The 16,287-nt window shown below is 38.8% G+C and overlaps 1 protein-coding gene across 2 annotated transcripts in view; it reads right to left on the minus strand.

The window, feature by feature from the left end:
- The window catches only part of CAT (catalase), a 70,408-nt gene that overhangs the window by 19,356 nt on the left and 34,765 nt on the right, over positions 1-16,287 (minus strand). Inside the window, exons 1-4 of one of the 2 annotated variants that reach the window (XM_054971399.1) lie at positions 7,314-7,521; positions 3,114-3,285; positions 1,022-1,132; positions 139-269 (exon numbers count right to left, since the gene is read on the minus strand). In XM_054971399.1, coding sequence (XP_054827374.1) covers positions 139-269; positions 1,022-1,132; positions 3,114-3,285; positions 7,314-7,379 — 480 coding nt within the window. In that variant the 5' untranslated portion in view covers positions 7,380-7,521. Of the gene's footprint in view, positions 1-138; positions 270-1,021; positions 1,133-3,113; positions 3,286-7,313; positions 7,522-16,287 lie in introns of those variants that run through there. The other variant, XM_054971401.1, reaches the window with a different exon arrangement.

Below are 16,287 nucleotides of genomic sequence, written 5' to 3' on the forward strand. Positions count from 1 at the left end.
TTTCTGTATTAACTTTGCTTTAAAACAAAACACAATTTTTATAAGCTAGTAAGAAATCATCTGATGCTAGACTATTCCTTTACACATAAGAACTATTTGTACTTTCTTTTTAGTGACCACAAGTACTCCCTCACATACCAGTATTGCATCCCGGATAAAGAAGATGGGAGTATTGTTTCCAACAAGATCCCAGTTACCATCTTCTGTATAAAATTTCATTGCAAAACCTCGAGGGTCACGAACTGTATCAGCTGAACCTGCTTCTCCAGCTAGGGAGTAAGAGTGAAAAGTAGAAACAATGAGAATCGCACACAGTCAAAACACACATTAGCGAAGAGACAGTTGTCAAAAGTACTCTTTTCCTAATTATCTTTATAAAATTCAATTTGAGAGTCACACCCCGATATTGCTATTTGCATCACTGTAAAGGAAACTGAGTACAAAGAAGGAGCACAGCAATCACATGATTTCCTTTCTTACTCATTGAAATTTTGCAGTCTAATGTCCTTATTTGACATTATTCACCACAAAAGATGAAAACAAATACTGACACAATATAACCAAACTGTTTTGGTCATCTGCTTTTTAGGAACTAAGAAGCAGAGCAACTGATATATGGCTAGTCCTTTCCTTTAACAACATAGTTATGTAAGTCAGGAAGTGTAGTAATTCTGCAATGAAATCAGAGTCCTATCCAGATTCTAACAGATTTGGTTTCCCAACAAGCAACTAACTGCTCATGGCGGAGGTAAGTAGGGGGATGGACTTAACACTGTAGAAGAGAACTTTCTTTCTACACTGCCCTATTTACTAATGTTTCCTTGGTAAAAGTCAGCAAGAAGATAGATACTTTTTAGTTATTATTAAAGAATGCAAGAACAGATGAAAGCATATCAAGTTAGCGTGCTAAAAACGATTTTTAAGAAATCTAATGTGTGTATCTAGAAATAGATACGTCAAATGAATGCCTGTTCATATATGAATGCAAATTAGAGGATATGCATGTTTTTAAAAGACTTACCAACTGTGGAGAATCGGATAGCAATTGGAGTTCTTTTTCCAATGTGCTCAAATACCTTTGCTTTGCAATATTTTGTGATATCATGAGTCACTTCAAAATAACCAAATGCTCCTGAAAAAGTAAAATGGTTATTTTTATACATGTAATACTAGGAGGCTGCAACAAAGTGCATTTCAATACTACGAAGACATAAAATCAGTATTAGCCTCATGTTAATAAAATACGTAATGTTTATGATAGGACTACTGTAATGTACTCTACATGAGCCAGCCCTTGAAGTCAACTCAGAAACTCCAGTTTACTTAATGCTGCAGCTTAGTTACCATTGGGTGCTATGCAGAATATGCATGACCCAGCCGTTGTGTAGTTACTCCACTGGCTGTTCAGTTACTAAGTTCAATTCAAAATACTATCACATATAAAGAATTTCATGGCCTTTGACGCTCATATCTGCAAAACCACTTCTCCTATGCCCTGCCATGGCAGCTTTGTTCATCTGAGTAGCAGATGAAAATAAAAAGTTTATTTTTGTTTGGTTTAACCCTAGTTGGCTTGAAGTCATCGGCTGAGAGAGAATATCACATAACAGACCTCTAATGCTCTAGTCACATTAAATGGGCCAAATATATGGTGACAGTGTACATACGGGAAGTTCCCTTTCCCCAATACCCCTGGGCACTGGCTGGGTGAGGGGAAACAAACAGAGAGAAGAGGTTCCCTGTCTGGGTGGAGCCTCTGGGAATAGAAAAGAGGTAACCGTGTGAGGATTCGGGTCAGGGCTTTCTGCCTTGTAACAGAGGTTTTGTGTCTGTCCGTTACTGCCTGGGAAGCCCCCAAACCTGTGAAGGGGAGATTTATGGTGGATATTACAAAAGGTTCAGGAAGGGTTTGTTTTTTTTTACAAGAATGAGACTATGGACCAGATCACAAGTATAGTTCCTATTGTTTGCTATATATAATATCCTGCTTCTACAGTATTGTCTTCTACTTATGTAATACCTTTGTCTTCACTCTTCTCCTTATCCCACTCTTCTCTTTTTTCCCTTTGCATCAAAGAATATATTCCAATGAAAGTAAAACCGACAGTGACCATACCAGGATGCATATCCCATTTACCCTGGGTACTATTTGTGAACTGAGAAGATGGAGCAGGATATTGGACTCTGAGAACATGTGTCTAAGGGCATGATCTTCAGATACTAAATCTGCCTCTTAACTCACAGCTTTTTGAATTTGGAAAGGGTCTAGCAGACTCTCCTCTGGTCCACTGATCTAAACATGCGTGTACTTCATAAACAAATCTCCTGCACAAGCACACACTGTGGACCTCAGGTAGCATGTTCAGTCCGATTGCCAGTTGCAACATTTCAGAGGCAGAAGGCACACACAGCCCTTGATTCCTGTAGAGGGGTGTGAGTGTGTATGTTTAATGTAATATCATGAGTATGCCCCAGCCCCTGATAAGCAGGCAACTCCTTCGGGACTGTCTCATCCCCTCTCCATTTTCAGCACATGAAAGAACCATATCTGAAAACAGAGAATATGATTTGTAATTTTTTAATATCATCTTTATATGAACTTTAATTTCTACTAGTTGTCTTTTCAAAGAAAGAGCTCGGTCTTATGAAGAAGCATTGTATGAAATTTCACAGGGATCCCTTAGCAGCTTATATAGAGAGATGACTTTTCCTTTTAAGCAACATAACACTATGGCAAATGAAAGATCGCATAAAAAAAACTTGCCTCATTTGCATTTATGATTTTAAAAAATTCCTTATAGAACTGTTCCAGAGTAAATGTCACTAAATGAAATATATTTACTTAAAAACTAGAGAATTAAGATAAAGGGGTTTTATAATCCTGCTTAATGCTTTGCTATAGTAGTACTGAAAAGAAATAGTAACAAAGTAGAACTCTGCTCCAACTTCATATCTTATTTTATGTTAAGTTTTGGAAACCTCAAGTTCTTTACCCTTTTTGGCCTTTTGCTCCTTCTATCCAAGGAACTGAGTTATATAATTCTGTAGCTATGCAACAGATTTAAAAGTTCCAATTTTTAGAAGAAAAATAAACAACATTCTTTAAAACTAACCTGCTCCTTTGGCATGCACAACTCTCTCAGGAATCCTCTCTCGGTCAAAGTGTGCCATCTCATCAGTAAAAACCACATCCTGAACCAAGAGAGGGCCTCGTGGACCAACCGTTAAAATGTTCAACTTGTCTCCCACTGGAATTCCTGCTCCTGTGGTCAAGACATCTGGTTTCTGAAGAGAATCAAAATTGCAACAGTGAAAAAAACATACAAGAAATATCCTTTTAGTGGTTAGTGAACAATATTGTTTCGTGAAAGTAACAAAGGATTCATCTGATAATCATCTGGTGAAATGTGCTTCCTGAAGCTACAGGAAAAAATGCTTCCAGTATCAAATCCTGTTATTCCAAATGAGGAATGATCAGGGGACATCAGGTTCTACATAATAAGAATCTGAACATTAAGAAACAAATAAGCTTGTGAAAGAAGAAAACAATTTCAGAATACTTTGATTTTCAGTCACATAAAATTAGTAGCACCAAGCTGTACCTCTAAGCCTTCAGTGTCATCAGATTTATGAAACATTCTGTAATTAAGTCTTTAACAGTGTTTTGTGCTACTTCCAAAGTGTTAAACTAATCTTAATCAAAAACGATTGCTTGGTATCAATAAAAAGTTAACAGCCATGCCTTAAGCATAAACATTAACTGAATTCCTTGATTTTAAGTCATATGTAATCAAGGAAAATGTTGGTCTACTGCTAAAAACAAAAATGTGTCTCAACAGCAATTTATCGAGCGCCTTTAATATGATGTCGTGCACTGAAATACCTGTATTTCTTTGCTGTTCTTCCACATTACTAAAATAAGTGTCTAGCATAGAGTTTCCAAAGCACTGTCTTCAATAGCAAAAAGTAGTATCTAATCATTAAGGGAATGGAATCTCCCCAGAACCAAAGTGAAGCAAGAGGACCAGCATCACATCAGCGAGTCACATCCATTCTACACAAAGCAAACTGAAGCAAGGAGCACTGTTGCACCTCAGCCCAACAGAACCAGTGTTATTCACAGCAGCCAGGCACTGGATACAGCCAGTGAGGAAACATCACAGAACATAACCAAGCAGTACCCAGCCACAAGCACAAGGTATTCCCTTGCTTTAGTTTGTAAACTTAGCAGAGAGACCTAAATACAGTGCATTACAGTAGTCAAAACTTGATGTTACTATGGCATGGATCCAGGGAGTTAACTGAGCAGAGAGACCTAAATACAGTGCATTACAGCTTTCTACCATCCTGTTTTAAATGTGTATGGATTTTATTGTATTTTAATATGTTGTTTTTATTGTATTTTGTACTTTAATATGTTGTTATCCGTCCTGAGCCTGCTCACGGGGAGGGCGGAATAGAAATTTGAAATAAATAAATAGTCAAAACTTGATGTTACTATGGCATGGATTCAGGTGGCCAGATCAGCAGTGTCATTGTAGGAGGGTATCTTCCAGGATAGACTGAAGTTGTAGAAAACATTTTTTGCAGCTGCCTTAACTTGCTTTTCTAGCAGAAGTGCTAGATCCAATATAACCCCTAGGCTTTAACTGAATCTGCAACCATTATACACTGAATCTACAAGGGTCAGATGAACTCCATCAAAAGTGGAGAGTACAAGATCTCTGCCTTCCCAATGAGCATCACTTCTGTCCCATGAACTCACATGCTTCTGTTCCATCATGAAAAGTGGGATTAAGGCTGCGAGAAATGGGAAGGTCTGAATCAAGCTGCAGTGCATTTGGGACATCTTAAATCAAAATTTAATTCTCCATGAATTCCCAAACTTAGAAGCTTTGGGTTTCTATGGGGAGATAAAGTACTCACACAGACTTTATATAATCTAAACTAGGTATTATTTTAGGAATAGAACTAAACTATATAATTACTATCACACTGACTCAAACTATTTTAAATATTATTCTACACACGGCTCAATATTTACACCTTCACTATTCCTGCAATGTTGTAATCTTTGCTTTAATGTTATCAATGCGTGGGAGCTTTATAATAAATGCAAGTGTTGCTGTTATGCAAACATGTCCAAACCATGATATGCTCAAGCCTATTGGCCTGTAGGTAGAGCAGTGGTAAATACTTTCCAGTAGAAACTTTCCTATCTAACAAAACAGGTATTAATGATGCCATGCTTCAGATAGCATTGTTATCTTGGATGCTACAGTGTATAATGGTTTAGTATACACAAATAAGAATTTGTGTAATTTGGATTTAATTGTGTTGCCCATGGTTTCATCCAGTTGAATTAGGACCACCAACAAATTATATAGTTCTGAGCCAATTAATTGGTTACAGAAGGTAAGAATTTAAGATTTCATAAACACAGCTACACATCACTATGAAGAAACTCATTTTAATAGTCTTTTCTATATTCTATTCAAACATCAGACCAGAACCAAAATAGATTAATAATGATTTGTCTTTAACAGGTACCCCTACCAACTAAATTCTGCCCTCACCAGATATGTGAAGGTCTAGCAGAAAAATTGGTGCAAAAAACAGGTCTTTTCCCTCAAGACCCTCCCTTCCCCAATGGGAAAACCTGAACTATTTGGAAATGCTGAAAAGAATTTTTTTCCGATATATTTGATCTTCTAGAATGAGTGAAATGGTAGTTTTAAGCCATTTTGTTAGCTCTTTCTTGTTCCCTGACAATGCAAGAATCAACAGTATTACATGTACATAGCTTAGTTCCTATACACCATTGACTACTCAAATTCTTCTGCCATATTCTGCTTTATATGAAAAGATGGTCATTTAGAGGAAATATTTATACCAAATCAACAAACCAGCTAAAATATGAAAGATCATTCTGATTAAACAACTGAGCATAGTATTTTGAAAGAGATATGCATTGATATGTGTCATTACTGGGTTATGATGACACATTACACATTAATGTTATTTTACTTTCAATATCATATTTACTGGTAACCCTTAGTACTGTGATCTGTTAGGCAACTAAATTAGTGCATATTTTCCTTGCACTAATTTGGTTGTGCTTTTGTCCTTCCCCACCCCAAAAGCTGAGGAGGGACAAAATTCCACCTCAACAGTTGGAAGCGGCTTGAGAGAAGGATTGCAGCTTCTGGTGTATGCTCTAACCTCACCATTGAAGATTCCTGCATTATATCTAGATAGATAATGCAGACTCATGTAATCCTTCATCTTATTTCCACTAAACTATGTTTTGGAAAGTGGTTTAATTTAATATTTTGGTCCCAAATTATATTCATCTTATGGAAATTCTTTACAAGTATGCACTGATAACAAATAGCATTTCCCTCCAGAATAAAAATTCCAATATTTCTACAGCACTTAATACCAGTGCATACTTGACTCATGTAAACAGTTTTGTCTGTGACATGCTCATCTGCCAGCATAACTGACCTAGGGCCACACTGGCAAGCACTGCCCATAAAAAAGACAAACACAAACAATACTGTTCCAAAGGGCAAAGTACAGTTTCCTTCCAAAGTTCTCAAACAGTCCACAGCACAAATTAAGAGCACTCTGCTCTCTACCGACACATTTCCACTAACATTTTTAATCTGCTTTTTGCTCCAGCTAAACAAGCTTTCTATTTGTATCATATTCCAGAAGAGCACCCACGTTCACTTGCTGCAGCCGAAGCAACCAAAAGCTTCCCCTAGCACTTTAAAGATTATTATGTATCTGTCACAGCATAGTATTAAAACGCAATATGTTTAATAGCCGTGTGAAGAGGCAAATTCGGCAAATACTTCAGCCACAAAAACGACCTGCCAGAATTCTCTCCCCCACTAAGTTCTTAAGGCTGAAAAAGCCATATTTTCCTTGCACTTGGCATCCACAGAGGCACCTCAAGTATTCTTGATGGCGCATTATGTTCCCACTCGAAGCATCCAACCCAGCCCACGCCAACGATGGAAAAACAACTGGCTCTTGGGGGGGGATAAGAGATATTTCAGAAGACAACTCCTCTTAGGGCAGGCAGCCCCCTCCCCGCGCGCCGTTTTAAATCGAAGAATGATTTCTTCCACACAGACCCCTACAACATAAAGGATGGGCGCGCCGGCCGAAAGGCACTCTAACGGCACTTACGACGCACGCGAACGGAGAGGACAACAGACAAAGCAAACACGCGCTGAACGGGGGCTTGCCGAGGGGCTTATCCTAATTCATAGTATCGGCTGGAGGGGGGTGGGTCTTGGTACCTGTGAGCCTCGCAGATCTTGCCACCGCTTCAGTTGCTCACTCGCGCAGTCCGGGCCGTCGGCCATTTTGCAAGACCCAAAGACCACAGCCGCGATAGAGGGAAGGATCAAGAGTTTAGGATGCGTCTCTCAACGTGACGCGAAGGGACAAGAAAGCAAACACCCGGGCGGACCGAGATAAAAAGAGAGCGAACCCGCCCGGAGCGCCACCGACCAGAGGAGCCGCCCTTTCTTCACTAGCCAATGACTCGTTCGCCTCGGTCCTTAGCGAATGCCGACTGGTTATAAAGTATGTTGACTGATCGACCTCCGCGGGACGCTTTTGGTGGTGGAAAGAAACGCTTACTCGTTACGCCTTCAGATTTCAATTTCTTCGGGTTTTAAGTAGACCGTAAGCACAGCTGCCAATCTTTACTCCAAAACATGCAATCCTAAACCTCACTGAATATACCTGCTTAAGAATAGCGCTGTAATTGATCCAGTTCTTAGGGCACAGACACAAAGCCGAACTTCAAGATTTGATCTACACGTCTCGATTTCGCATTTGTAGAAAGCTTTGTATAAGCCCCAAAGATTTTTAAAAGAATGCAGTTTAAAACAACTTTTAGTTGGGTTTCAATTGGGCTTACTCTCCCAGTAGCAGCATAGGGATGACAATTCATGAAAAGTAGTATAGACCGTATTATCACAGCCATGTGCGATTTCAGTCTTGGAGCACTCACAAAAAAAATCTGAAAGTACCCCCAGAGATCAGGGAAAGAATATGAGAGGGCAGCCCTTTAATAAATACTGTCCAAATCTTGTAAGGCTTTCTGCTCATAAGCTATCGTCCTGCACCTTTCTCAGTCAATTAAATTCATTATGTCTATATTGGACTTCCATGCTTTTTCCTTATTTCTGTGGAAGAAATATATAATGTAAAGCAGCTCACAATGAACCAGTGGAGATTCTGGACTAGTGTGTAATAATATCAAATAGCCTTGTACAGTTGAAACTTAAAGGGGTGATACATTTTTCAAGAGACAAAGTTGTTACAAGTAACCTGAAATTTCAAGCCTCTGTGATAAATAAAAGAATACTGCCGTAAAGTAAACCTGAGAGGCAGAGGACTGCAAACCTTTCAGCAACAGAAGATCCTATACAAGGTAAACTTCAAGACTGAAGAAATCAATATCTAGGGTTATATGTATATTGATGATGGTTGAATTCAAATTTATGTGTAGTAGACTCTCCAGACAGTTCCATATAATTCTTGAAAAGTAGCTAAGAAATTGCATGTCTAATCCCAGAGGAATAATGAGCAGTTAGACATTACTAACCTTTGCCCCTTCCTACTTCATTGCATAACTAAGAATAATCCTGCAAATTCCTATCATCTCTTGCTCAGCAGTATCAAAGGCCAAATAGAGGGAATTTACCCGAATTATCTTTATTGTTCTTTGAGGTCTCATGCTTCATCAGTACATCCAAAGATAACGCAAATTTGTTTACAAAGTACATACAACTGTTTACACTATAAACACTACTAGACACTAGAAAATGTTGTCACTCAGTTGTGACACCATGCTAAACCACAGTTAAGGAAATTAATTATAGTTTAGCATGATGTCTGAATTAACATATGGGTATGATTGCTGGCCAAAGCAAAATCAGAAACCATGATCTGTAAGGGGTTTGCAAACCCTGGACTGTGCCAATTTTGCATCATGTTCAGATTGATAAACTATTTCTGGCCATTTCCCCACTCCAAGAGACTGCTTCACCATACAGAGAGGAGCGAATTTATGAGTGTATGAACTTGAATGTTGAGAGAATGGAAAACAAAATCAGATAAGCAATGCTAAACTAGTTCGTCTGTAGTACATTTGGAAATTCAAACCATGTGTCTTAAACTATGGTTAGTGCAAACTGGTGTGTTGCAATGTCTAAATTGAGCAAATCTATGAACATCTGAATTTACTCAATTCAATTCATTTGTCCAATTGTCTACTGTCCTCTACTGTCCAACATTTTGCAGTGACAAAAGAATGGTTTGTTCCTGCTATCCAAGTCAGCCAGCTGAAATATCCAAAACACTATTTGACCTAGGTATGTAATCCCCTTTCCCTCCTCAGCCACTGATTCACATTTCATGTTATGTATACATTCTCCCTTTTCCCCCTAGTGCTCCTGGGAAAGCAGGAACCAAAGTCAGAAACATACTTGCAAAACTCTTAACAATCCAAAGCGTGAATGTCACAAGGACTGTTCTATTCTCCAGAGAGTGATCCTGGAGGTAAATCCAGTTCCTCACAGGGTGTGAGATTCTATAATATCACTTTAGGTATCATCAGGACCTTACATTACACGAAACTATGTAATAATCCTCTCAACTTTTTTCTTACATGGAACCTTGATGGAAACTGGTAGGGCTACTGAGGAACAGATAATGTTTTGTGAATTGGACCTGGCCATTGAGTGGCCAGGTTGTCATTCTTAATCTGGAGAACTGGAAACAGTGAAAGAAATTAATAGCCAGGCACATGAAAGAAGGGTCAGTAAAAGTATATCTTATTTAAAACATTTCAAGACTCACCCTTCTTCCAGATAACTGGGACCTAAAGCAGGCAACAATAAAATCAGCACCACTGGGAGAGATTATAAGAACTATGGAACAAACTAGATGTATTATGCAGAATATTTCTTTACATCACGTTTTTCTAAACCTAAAGCAACTTCAGCATCATGCGGGGGCACAGTGGGGGGAAAAACACACAGACTCTTATCAGTTGAAAATCAAAACTGCTTTCTCATTCAGCAGGAAGAGGGAAGAGCAGATAAAAGATCTTCATAGGTTTCTCCCATGGGTGAAAAATTAGCCTGTTCCCACTCACCCTTCTGCTTATATGCAGCTAAAAACAATGGGGGGGCGGGAAATCACAGAACTGTTTTGTAACCCAAGAGCCACCCTATTGCATGAGCAAGAGCAAGATACAGAGGGCATATATTCCACTCAAAGAACCATTTTACAATAATAATCCAATCTGTGTACTTGTATCAAAGAAAAGCTGGTGTAGTATATTGTATATAGTACATGGAGATAAATATATTTGTAAAAGAAAAATGGATGAAACCGCCTATACAGATAATAACGTGCAAAAACTGTCTACATATGACATCTTTATAAAGTAATAAAGCATTTGTGACTCTTTAGTTTCATTAGTGGTATATGGTCAGTGGTATACATTAGCCTTAAATATAATCTGATTATCAGTATATCTAATTCTCAATGTGGTCATATCTCTGGATACTTAAATACAGATACTGGAGCCATGAACAGATAAGACAGATCTTTCTACAAACCTGAATAAAAGCCTCAGGTTTGCGGGGAAAATCTGAAATCTTAAAAAAAGTACAATGGGAAGTTAAACTCAAAATAGTATAAGTGTGTGTAAGAAATTAATGCTCTGTTGCTAGGTAACCATAACAGTATTGCCAGACTTCCAGCCTTGGTTTCTGTCAGTAATAGGTGGGGGAGAAGGTCAGCGTTCTTTACAAGGCTGTTTAGGCCCCTGAGGGGGAATGCATTGTGATGAGGCCCAGCAGCAAACACTGGGCAACTTGCTACACCCCACTTGCATAATTCACCCAGGTCTGACTGCTTGCTACTGCTCAACAGCAGCTGCCCCAGGAAAGTCAGTGTGGTGTAGCGGGTAGATTATCAGAATAGGGTCTAGGAGACCCAGGTTCAAATCCCACCTCTCCCATGAAAGTTCACTGGGTAACCTTGGGCCAATCACATACTTCAGCCTAATCTACCTCACAGGGTTGTTGTGAGGATAAAATGGAAAAAAGGAGAATGGTGTAAGCTGCTTGGGGGCCGAAACGTGGGGTATGAATGAGGTAAACCAATAATAAATACAGCTAAAGTTCAGGTTGCTTGGTTGATAGAAAGCAGAAAAGAAAGGTGAGAATATGGAGATTGCCAGGAGGAGGGAACGAGGAAATGCCGCGGAGGAAAGGGATACAGGGGAAAATGGCGTGCCCTAAGCAAGTCCATGCAGGTTCCCTACCTCCCAGGTAGAGACTGCCAGAGGGAAGGAAGGAGGGAGGGAAGGAAAGCTGAAGGCAGGGTGGCAAGTTAGTTTGGCTGGTGGGTGGTGGTGAGGAGAGAAGAAAGAAGGAAAAGGGGAGAGGCTATAGAGACTTTTGGAGAAGGAAAAGAGGAAGTAGTGGGAGAGGGGAAAATAATATTCCCCCCACAAGTTCCCCACTTTTATGTATCATAATGAAGTTCCTTATATCTAAACTTCATCAACTTACTTTTATAAAAAACAGAGCTTTCTTGATAATAATTAGTGCTGTAATTACTACACATCATTAGCTATATTCTCTTCATTGTATATCACATTCTTCATGTGAATCTCCTCCCACCTCAACAACTAAATATTTGTTCTACTCAGTCATGTGGGTTTTCTAATTCCAATTTAAATAAATAAATACTTAGAATGTTAGCAAAAGGCACTAAATATACCCTGTACAAGTCTGAACCATGTACAAACGCTGGGGTTTATCCATGCTTTTGCTTCATATCCCCACATTTGGCCCACCTAACATGATTGATTTGTAGCACAACAAACCTGGTAACTATAGATAAGACTAGATGCAGAGGAGTTAGCCGTGTTAGTCTGTAGTAGCAAAATCAAAAAGAGACCAGTAGCACCTTCAAGACTAACCAACTTTATTGTAGCATAAGCTTTCGAGAATCACAGTTCTCTTCATCAGATGCATCTGACGAAGAGAACTGTGATTCTCGAAAGCTTATGCTACAATAAAGTTGGTTAGTCTTAAAGGTGCTACTGGACTCTTTTTGATATAGATAAGACTATATCGGGAAGTGTAAAATATTCCATGGAAAAATATAGCATTGGAAATTTTTCACCCCACATTATTGTTTATTTTATTTATTTATTTGATTTGATTTATACCCTGCCCTCCTGGCAAATGGGCTCAGGGCGGCTAACAACATTCATAAAACACAGTGAATTAATCACAAAACCATAAAATCAATACTAATCTTTAAGAAGTCATTAAAATAGACCAGGTGCAGGCTATTTAAATAAATATTTGGGAGTTCCTATATGGGCATAGTAGATGGCCAAGGCAGCCCCAGAAAAAGTGGTGGTCTTAGATGGAAGAAGGGGGACACCTGCTGGCACTCAGCCAAAAGCCTGGAGGAACATCCGTTTTACAGGCCCTGCAGAACTGTAACAGGTCCCACACATCCCAGATTTCCCGCAGGAGAGTGTTCCACCAGGCCGGGGCCAGGGCAGAAAAAGTCCAGGAGTTGCTTGTCTGCAGAACGTAATGCCCTGCATGGGACGTAATGGAACAGGCGGTCCCGTGGGTATGTAGGTCACAGTCCGTGAAGGGCTTTAAACACCAAGGTTAACACCTTGAACTGGATCCGGAACTCCACTGGGAGCCAGTGCAGCTGGCACAGCACAGGATGAATGTGTGCTCAGATTGGCGTTCCAGTAAGGATGCATGCCGCTGCGTTCTGGACCAGCTGTAACTTCTGGGTCAGGCCCAAGGGCAGCCCAGTGTAGAGTGAGTTGCATTAGTCTAACCTGAAGGTGACTGTTGCATGGATTACTGTGGCCAGGTCCCGGGGTGAAAGATAGGCACCAGTTGCCTGGCCTGTCGAAGATGAAAAAAGGCAGACCTGGCAACAGTTGTGACCTGGGCCTCTATTGGAAAGAACCTCAGAATAAATGATGATACAGTTAAAAAAATGTGATATGGATATATAACTAAAACTAATTATTGCTGAAAGTAAACAATAGGTAGATGGTTACTTTTACTTTGAAACCAATGCATAACATACCATAGCTCCTATCCAACCATGCACTTGTTACAGCCTTAATCAGGAAGGTACTCAACAATGTGTGTAAGTGGGGAATATTGATATAATCCTGCTAAGTTATAGGATAACTGAAATGCACAAGGAACTGTTTTGCTGCAAAAGTACTAAGAAGTAAAGAGATAAATCTTGTACCTAACTATCTTGTTGCAGAACATGGAATTCCTGCACATATAGGCTCCCCTTCTTCTCCAGTCATACTAATGCAGAAATCAGACCTGCACATTAAAGAAAAAAATCTTTGCAATGTGGGAGAGAGAAAGAGACAAATAAGAACCTATAGCTGGGGATAGCACTAGTAAACGTTAAATATAAACCTGTATATATATTTATGTAAAATTATATAGCTATACAATTTAGTCTCAAGGTATTTTTAGTACTGATATTAACAGGCTATGAATACACTCGTAAACTGCCTTCCCATTCTAATTATAAAAAGCTTCTTGCTTCAAATGCTGAGGTTATCCAAGTGCATACATTTATTTTTTGATGGCAGACCTGCAAAAATAGGTGTTCAACAATCCAACTAATTTTTCTGCCTGGATGGAAATGCAAGAAGAAGAGATGTGAACATCATACACTTGGTGGGCTACCACACTATGCATACAGCTTGATTTAAAGTTCCTGACAAGTTCCAAGCAATGCCTGAGCTAGTAAAGTATGCATAAATAACTTGTTAGCAAAAAGATGCCGAAAAAGCATTTATCAGTTTTAAAAAAAACAGCACAAATCATGTCATCAGTGATAATGGAAAGCGGGTGCCAAGTATATGCTAGGGAAATAATAATAGCACTTAGCATTCGTTACCTCCTCTCCATAATAATTTTATTCAGTTTAGAAGAGACCTTGAGGGCCACCGATTCCAGCATACATGACACATTCTGCAAACTGTTCTAAGCTTGAATTACCCTTGACAGATGCTAATCTGAGTTCCTCTTGAAATTTTCAGAGAAAAGCATTACATACATTTCATGAAAAACTTGTTCCATGACTCAGTAGATCTTTTAGACAGAATCTTCTACCATCTACACTGCCTAGAGGAAACAGAGACATACATGAGATCTGTGCCTGCCTCCCCTGCTTGGCTCTCAACAGGGCATTCAAAGTCTCTGGTACTGACTGGGAGGACTACCATTCTAATCTAATTCTAATCGAATATATTGAGAAGGGGAGGAAGCACAATCATTTGATGGCCGTATGGATGAAAAGCAGGATATAAATATAAGGAAGCATCTTTCTATGGAATACCCTTTTGTGCGAGTACGCATGCCATCAAGTTACTTATGACTTATGGCGACACTATGAAAAACTTCCAAAACATTATACTATTAACAGACTTGCTCAGATCTTGCAAACTGGAGGATATGGCTTCCTTTATTTAGTAAAGCCATCTCACTTTGAGTCTTCCTCTTTCCTACAGCCTTCCACTTTTCCTAACATTATTGACTTGTCCAGTACATCTTGTCTTCTCGAGATGTGACCAAAGTACGATAGCCTCAGTTTTGTCATTTTTGTTTCTACGGAAAATTTAGGCTTGATTTGATCTAGAACCCACTTTGTCTTTTGGGCTTTTTGGCCTTGGTACCTACAACTCTCTCCTCCAGCACCACATATCAAATGAATCAATTTTTTTCCTGTCAGCTTTCTGCACTGTCCAACTTTTATATCTATACAGAGTAATGGGGAATACTGTAGTCTAGATTATCTTGATCTTGGTCCTCAGAGCGATATCCTTATCCTTAAGGATCCTTTCTATTTCCTTCATGGCTGCCCTTCCAAGTCTCAGCCTTCTTCTAATTTCTTGGTTGCAGCCTTCTGGTTGATGATTGACCCAAGGAATAGAAAATCTTTAACAATTTCAATTTCTTCACTGTCAACATTAAAATTATATAATTCTTCCGTAGTCATTACTTTTGCTTTCCTGATATTCAGCTGTAATCCTGCTTTGGCATTTTCTTCTTTAACCTTCATTGATAGTGATTTCAAGTCTTCGCTATCTTCTGCCAGTAATGTAGAGTCATCTGCATATCTCAAACTGTTAATGTTCCTTCCACTAATTTTCACTCCAGCTTCTTCTAAATCTAACCCATCTTTCCTTATGATTTGCATATTGAACAGATACATTCATCTTTGTCCGACACCTTTGCCAACTGGAGACCATTCTGTTTCCTATATTTTGTCCTAACAGTAGCCTCTTGTCCAGAGTACACGTTGTGCATCAAAACAATACATATATTATAGTTTCACATGAGTACATACTGCTGACCTGTCTGTCCCAATAATTCTAGCACTGCAATGGTAATGAGTAGAATCTCTGATATTACTAAGCATGGTCGTTTTTTGGGGTTTTTTTTACTATCTTACTAACTAAGGGGATGGAAAATGCAGTTACCTATAAGATGTAAAAAAATAACACACAGCTTCTGAGTTGAATGAATTAGTCCTTACATTATTTGTATAAACACACATATCTACATAATTAAAAAGTTATGATCAGTGTTGCTGTATGGCACTTAAACTTTTTAAAGGCCTACAGAAACTTCTTAGAACATTTATAAAAAGCACCTGTAAAAGTTTTTATAGCACTTATAAAAGTAGCACAAGAGGGAGAAGAGATCCTTGGATACAAATGGAATTATGAAAGTACTCTAAGAAAACTTTCACCAAGAGTTAAATTAGGTCTTTAAACTCTTGGTGAAAGTTTTCTTAGAGTACTTTCATAATGTGACATTATCTTGATTCAAATCCATTTCAGCTCCAGTTCTCTTCTAAATCTGGTGGGAGTATGGGACTGTTTCCTTTCAGACAGCAAACTGTATGTAAAACACATATGGAGCAGTTTGGTATTTCAGATGGCACCACGTTTTTCCATGGCACCCATTTAAAAAAAAAATAAACACTTCTATGCTATTTAGAATAGCTTTTTTAAAATCATGGATTGATCACTTTCTTTCTCTCTTGTTATTTGCCTTCCTATAGTGTAAAATTGCAATATAGCAATACAGTAAGAACTCGCTAAGAAAAATAGGCAGGAAAATTAAAAGGTGGCATTTTCAGAAGTGCTATAAATAT

This window comes from Eublepharis macularius, chromosome 2, assembly GCF_028583425.1.
Source record: "Eublepharis macularius isolate TG4126 chromosome 2, MPM_Emac_v1.0, whole genome shotgun sequence".
Taxonomy (NCBI): domain Eukaryota; kingdom Metazoa; phylum Chordata; class Lepidosauria; order Squamata; family Eublepharidae; genus Eublepharis; species Eublepharis macularius.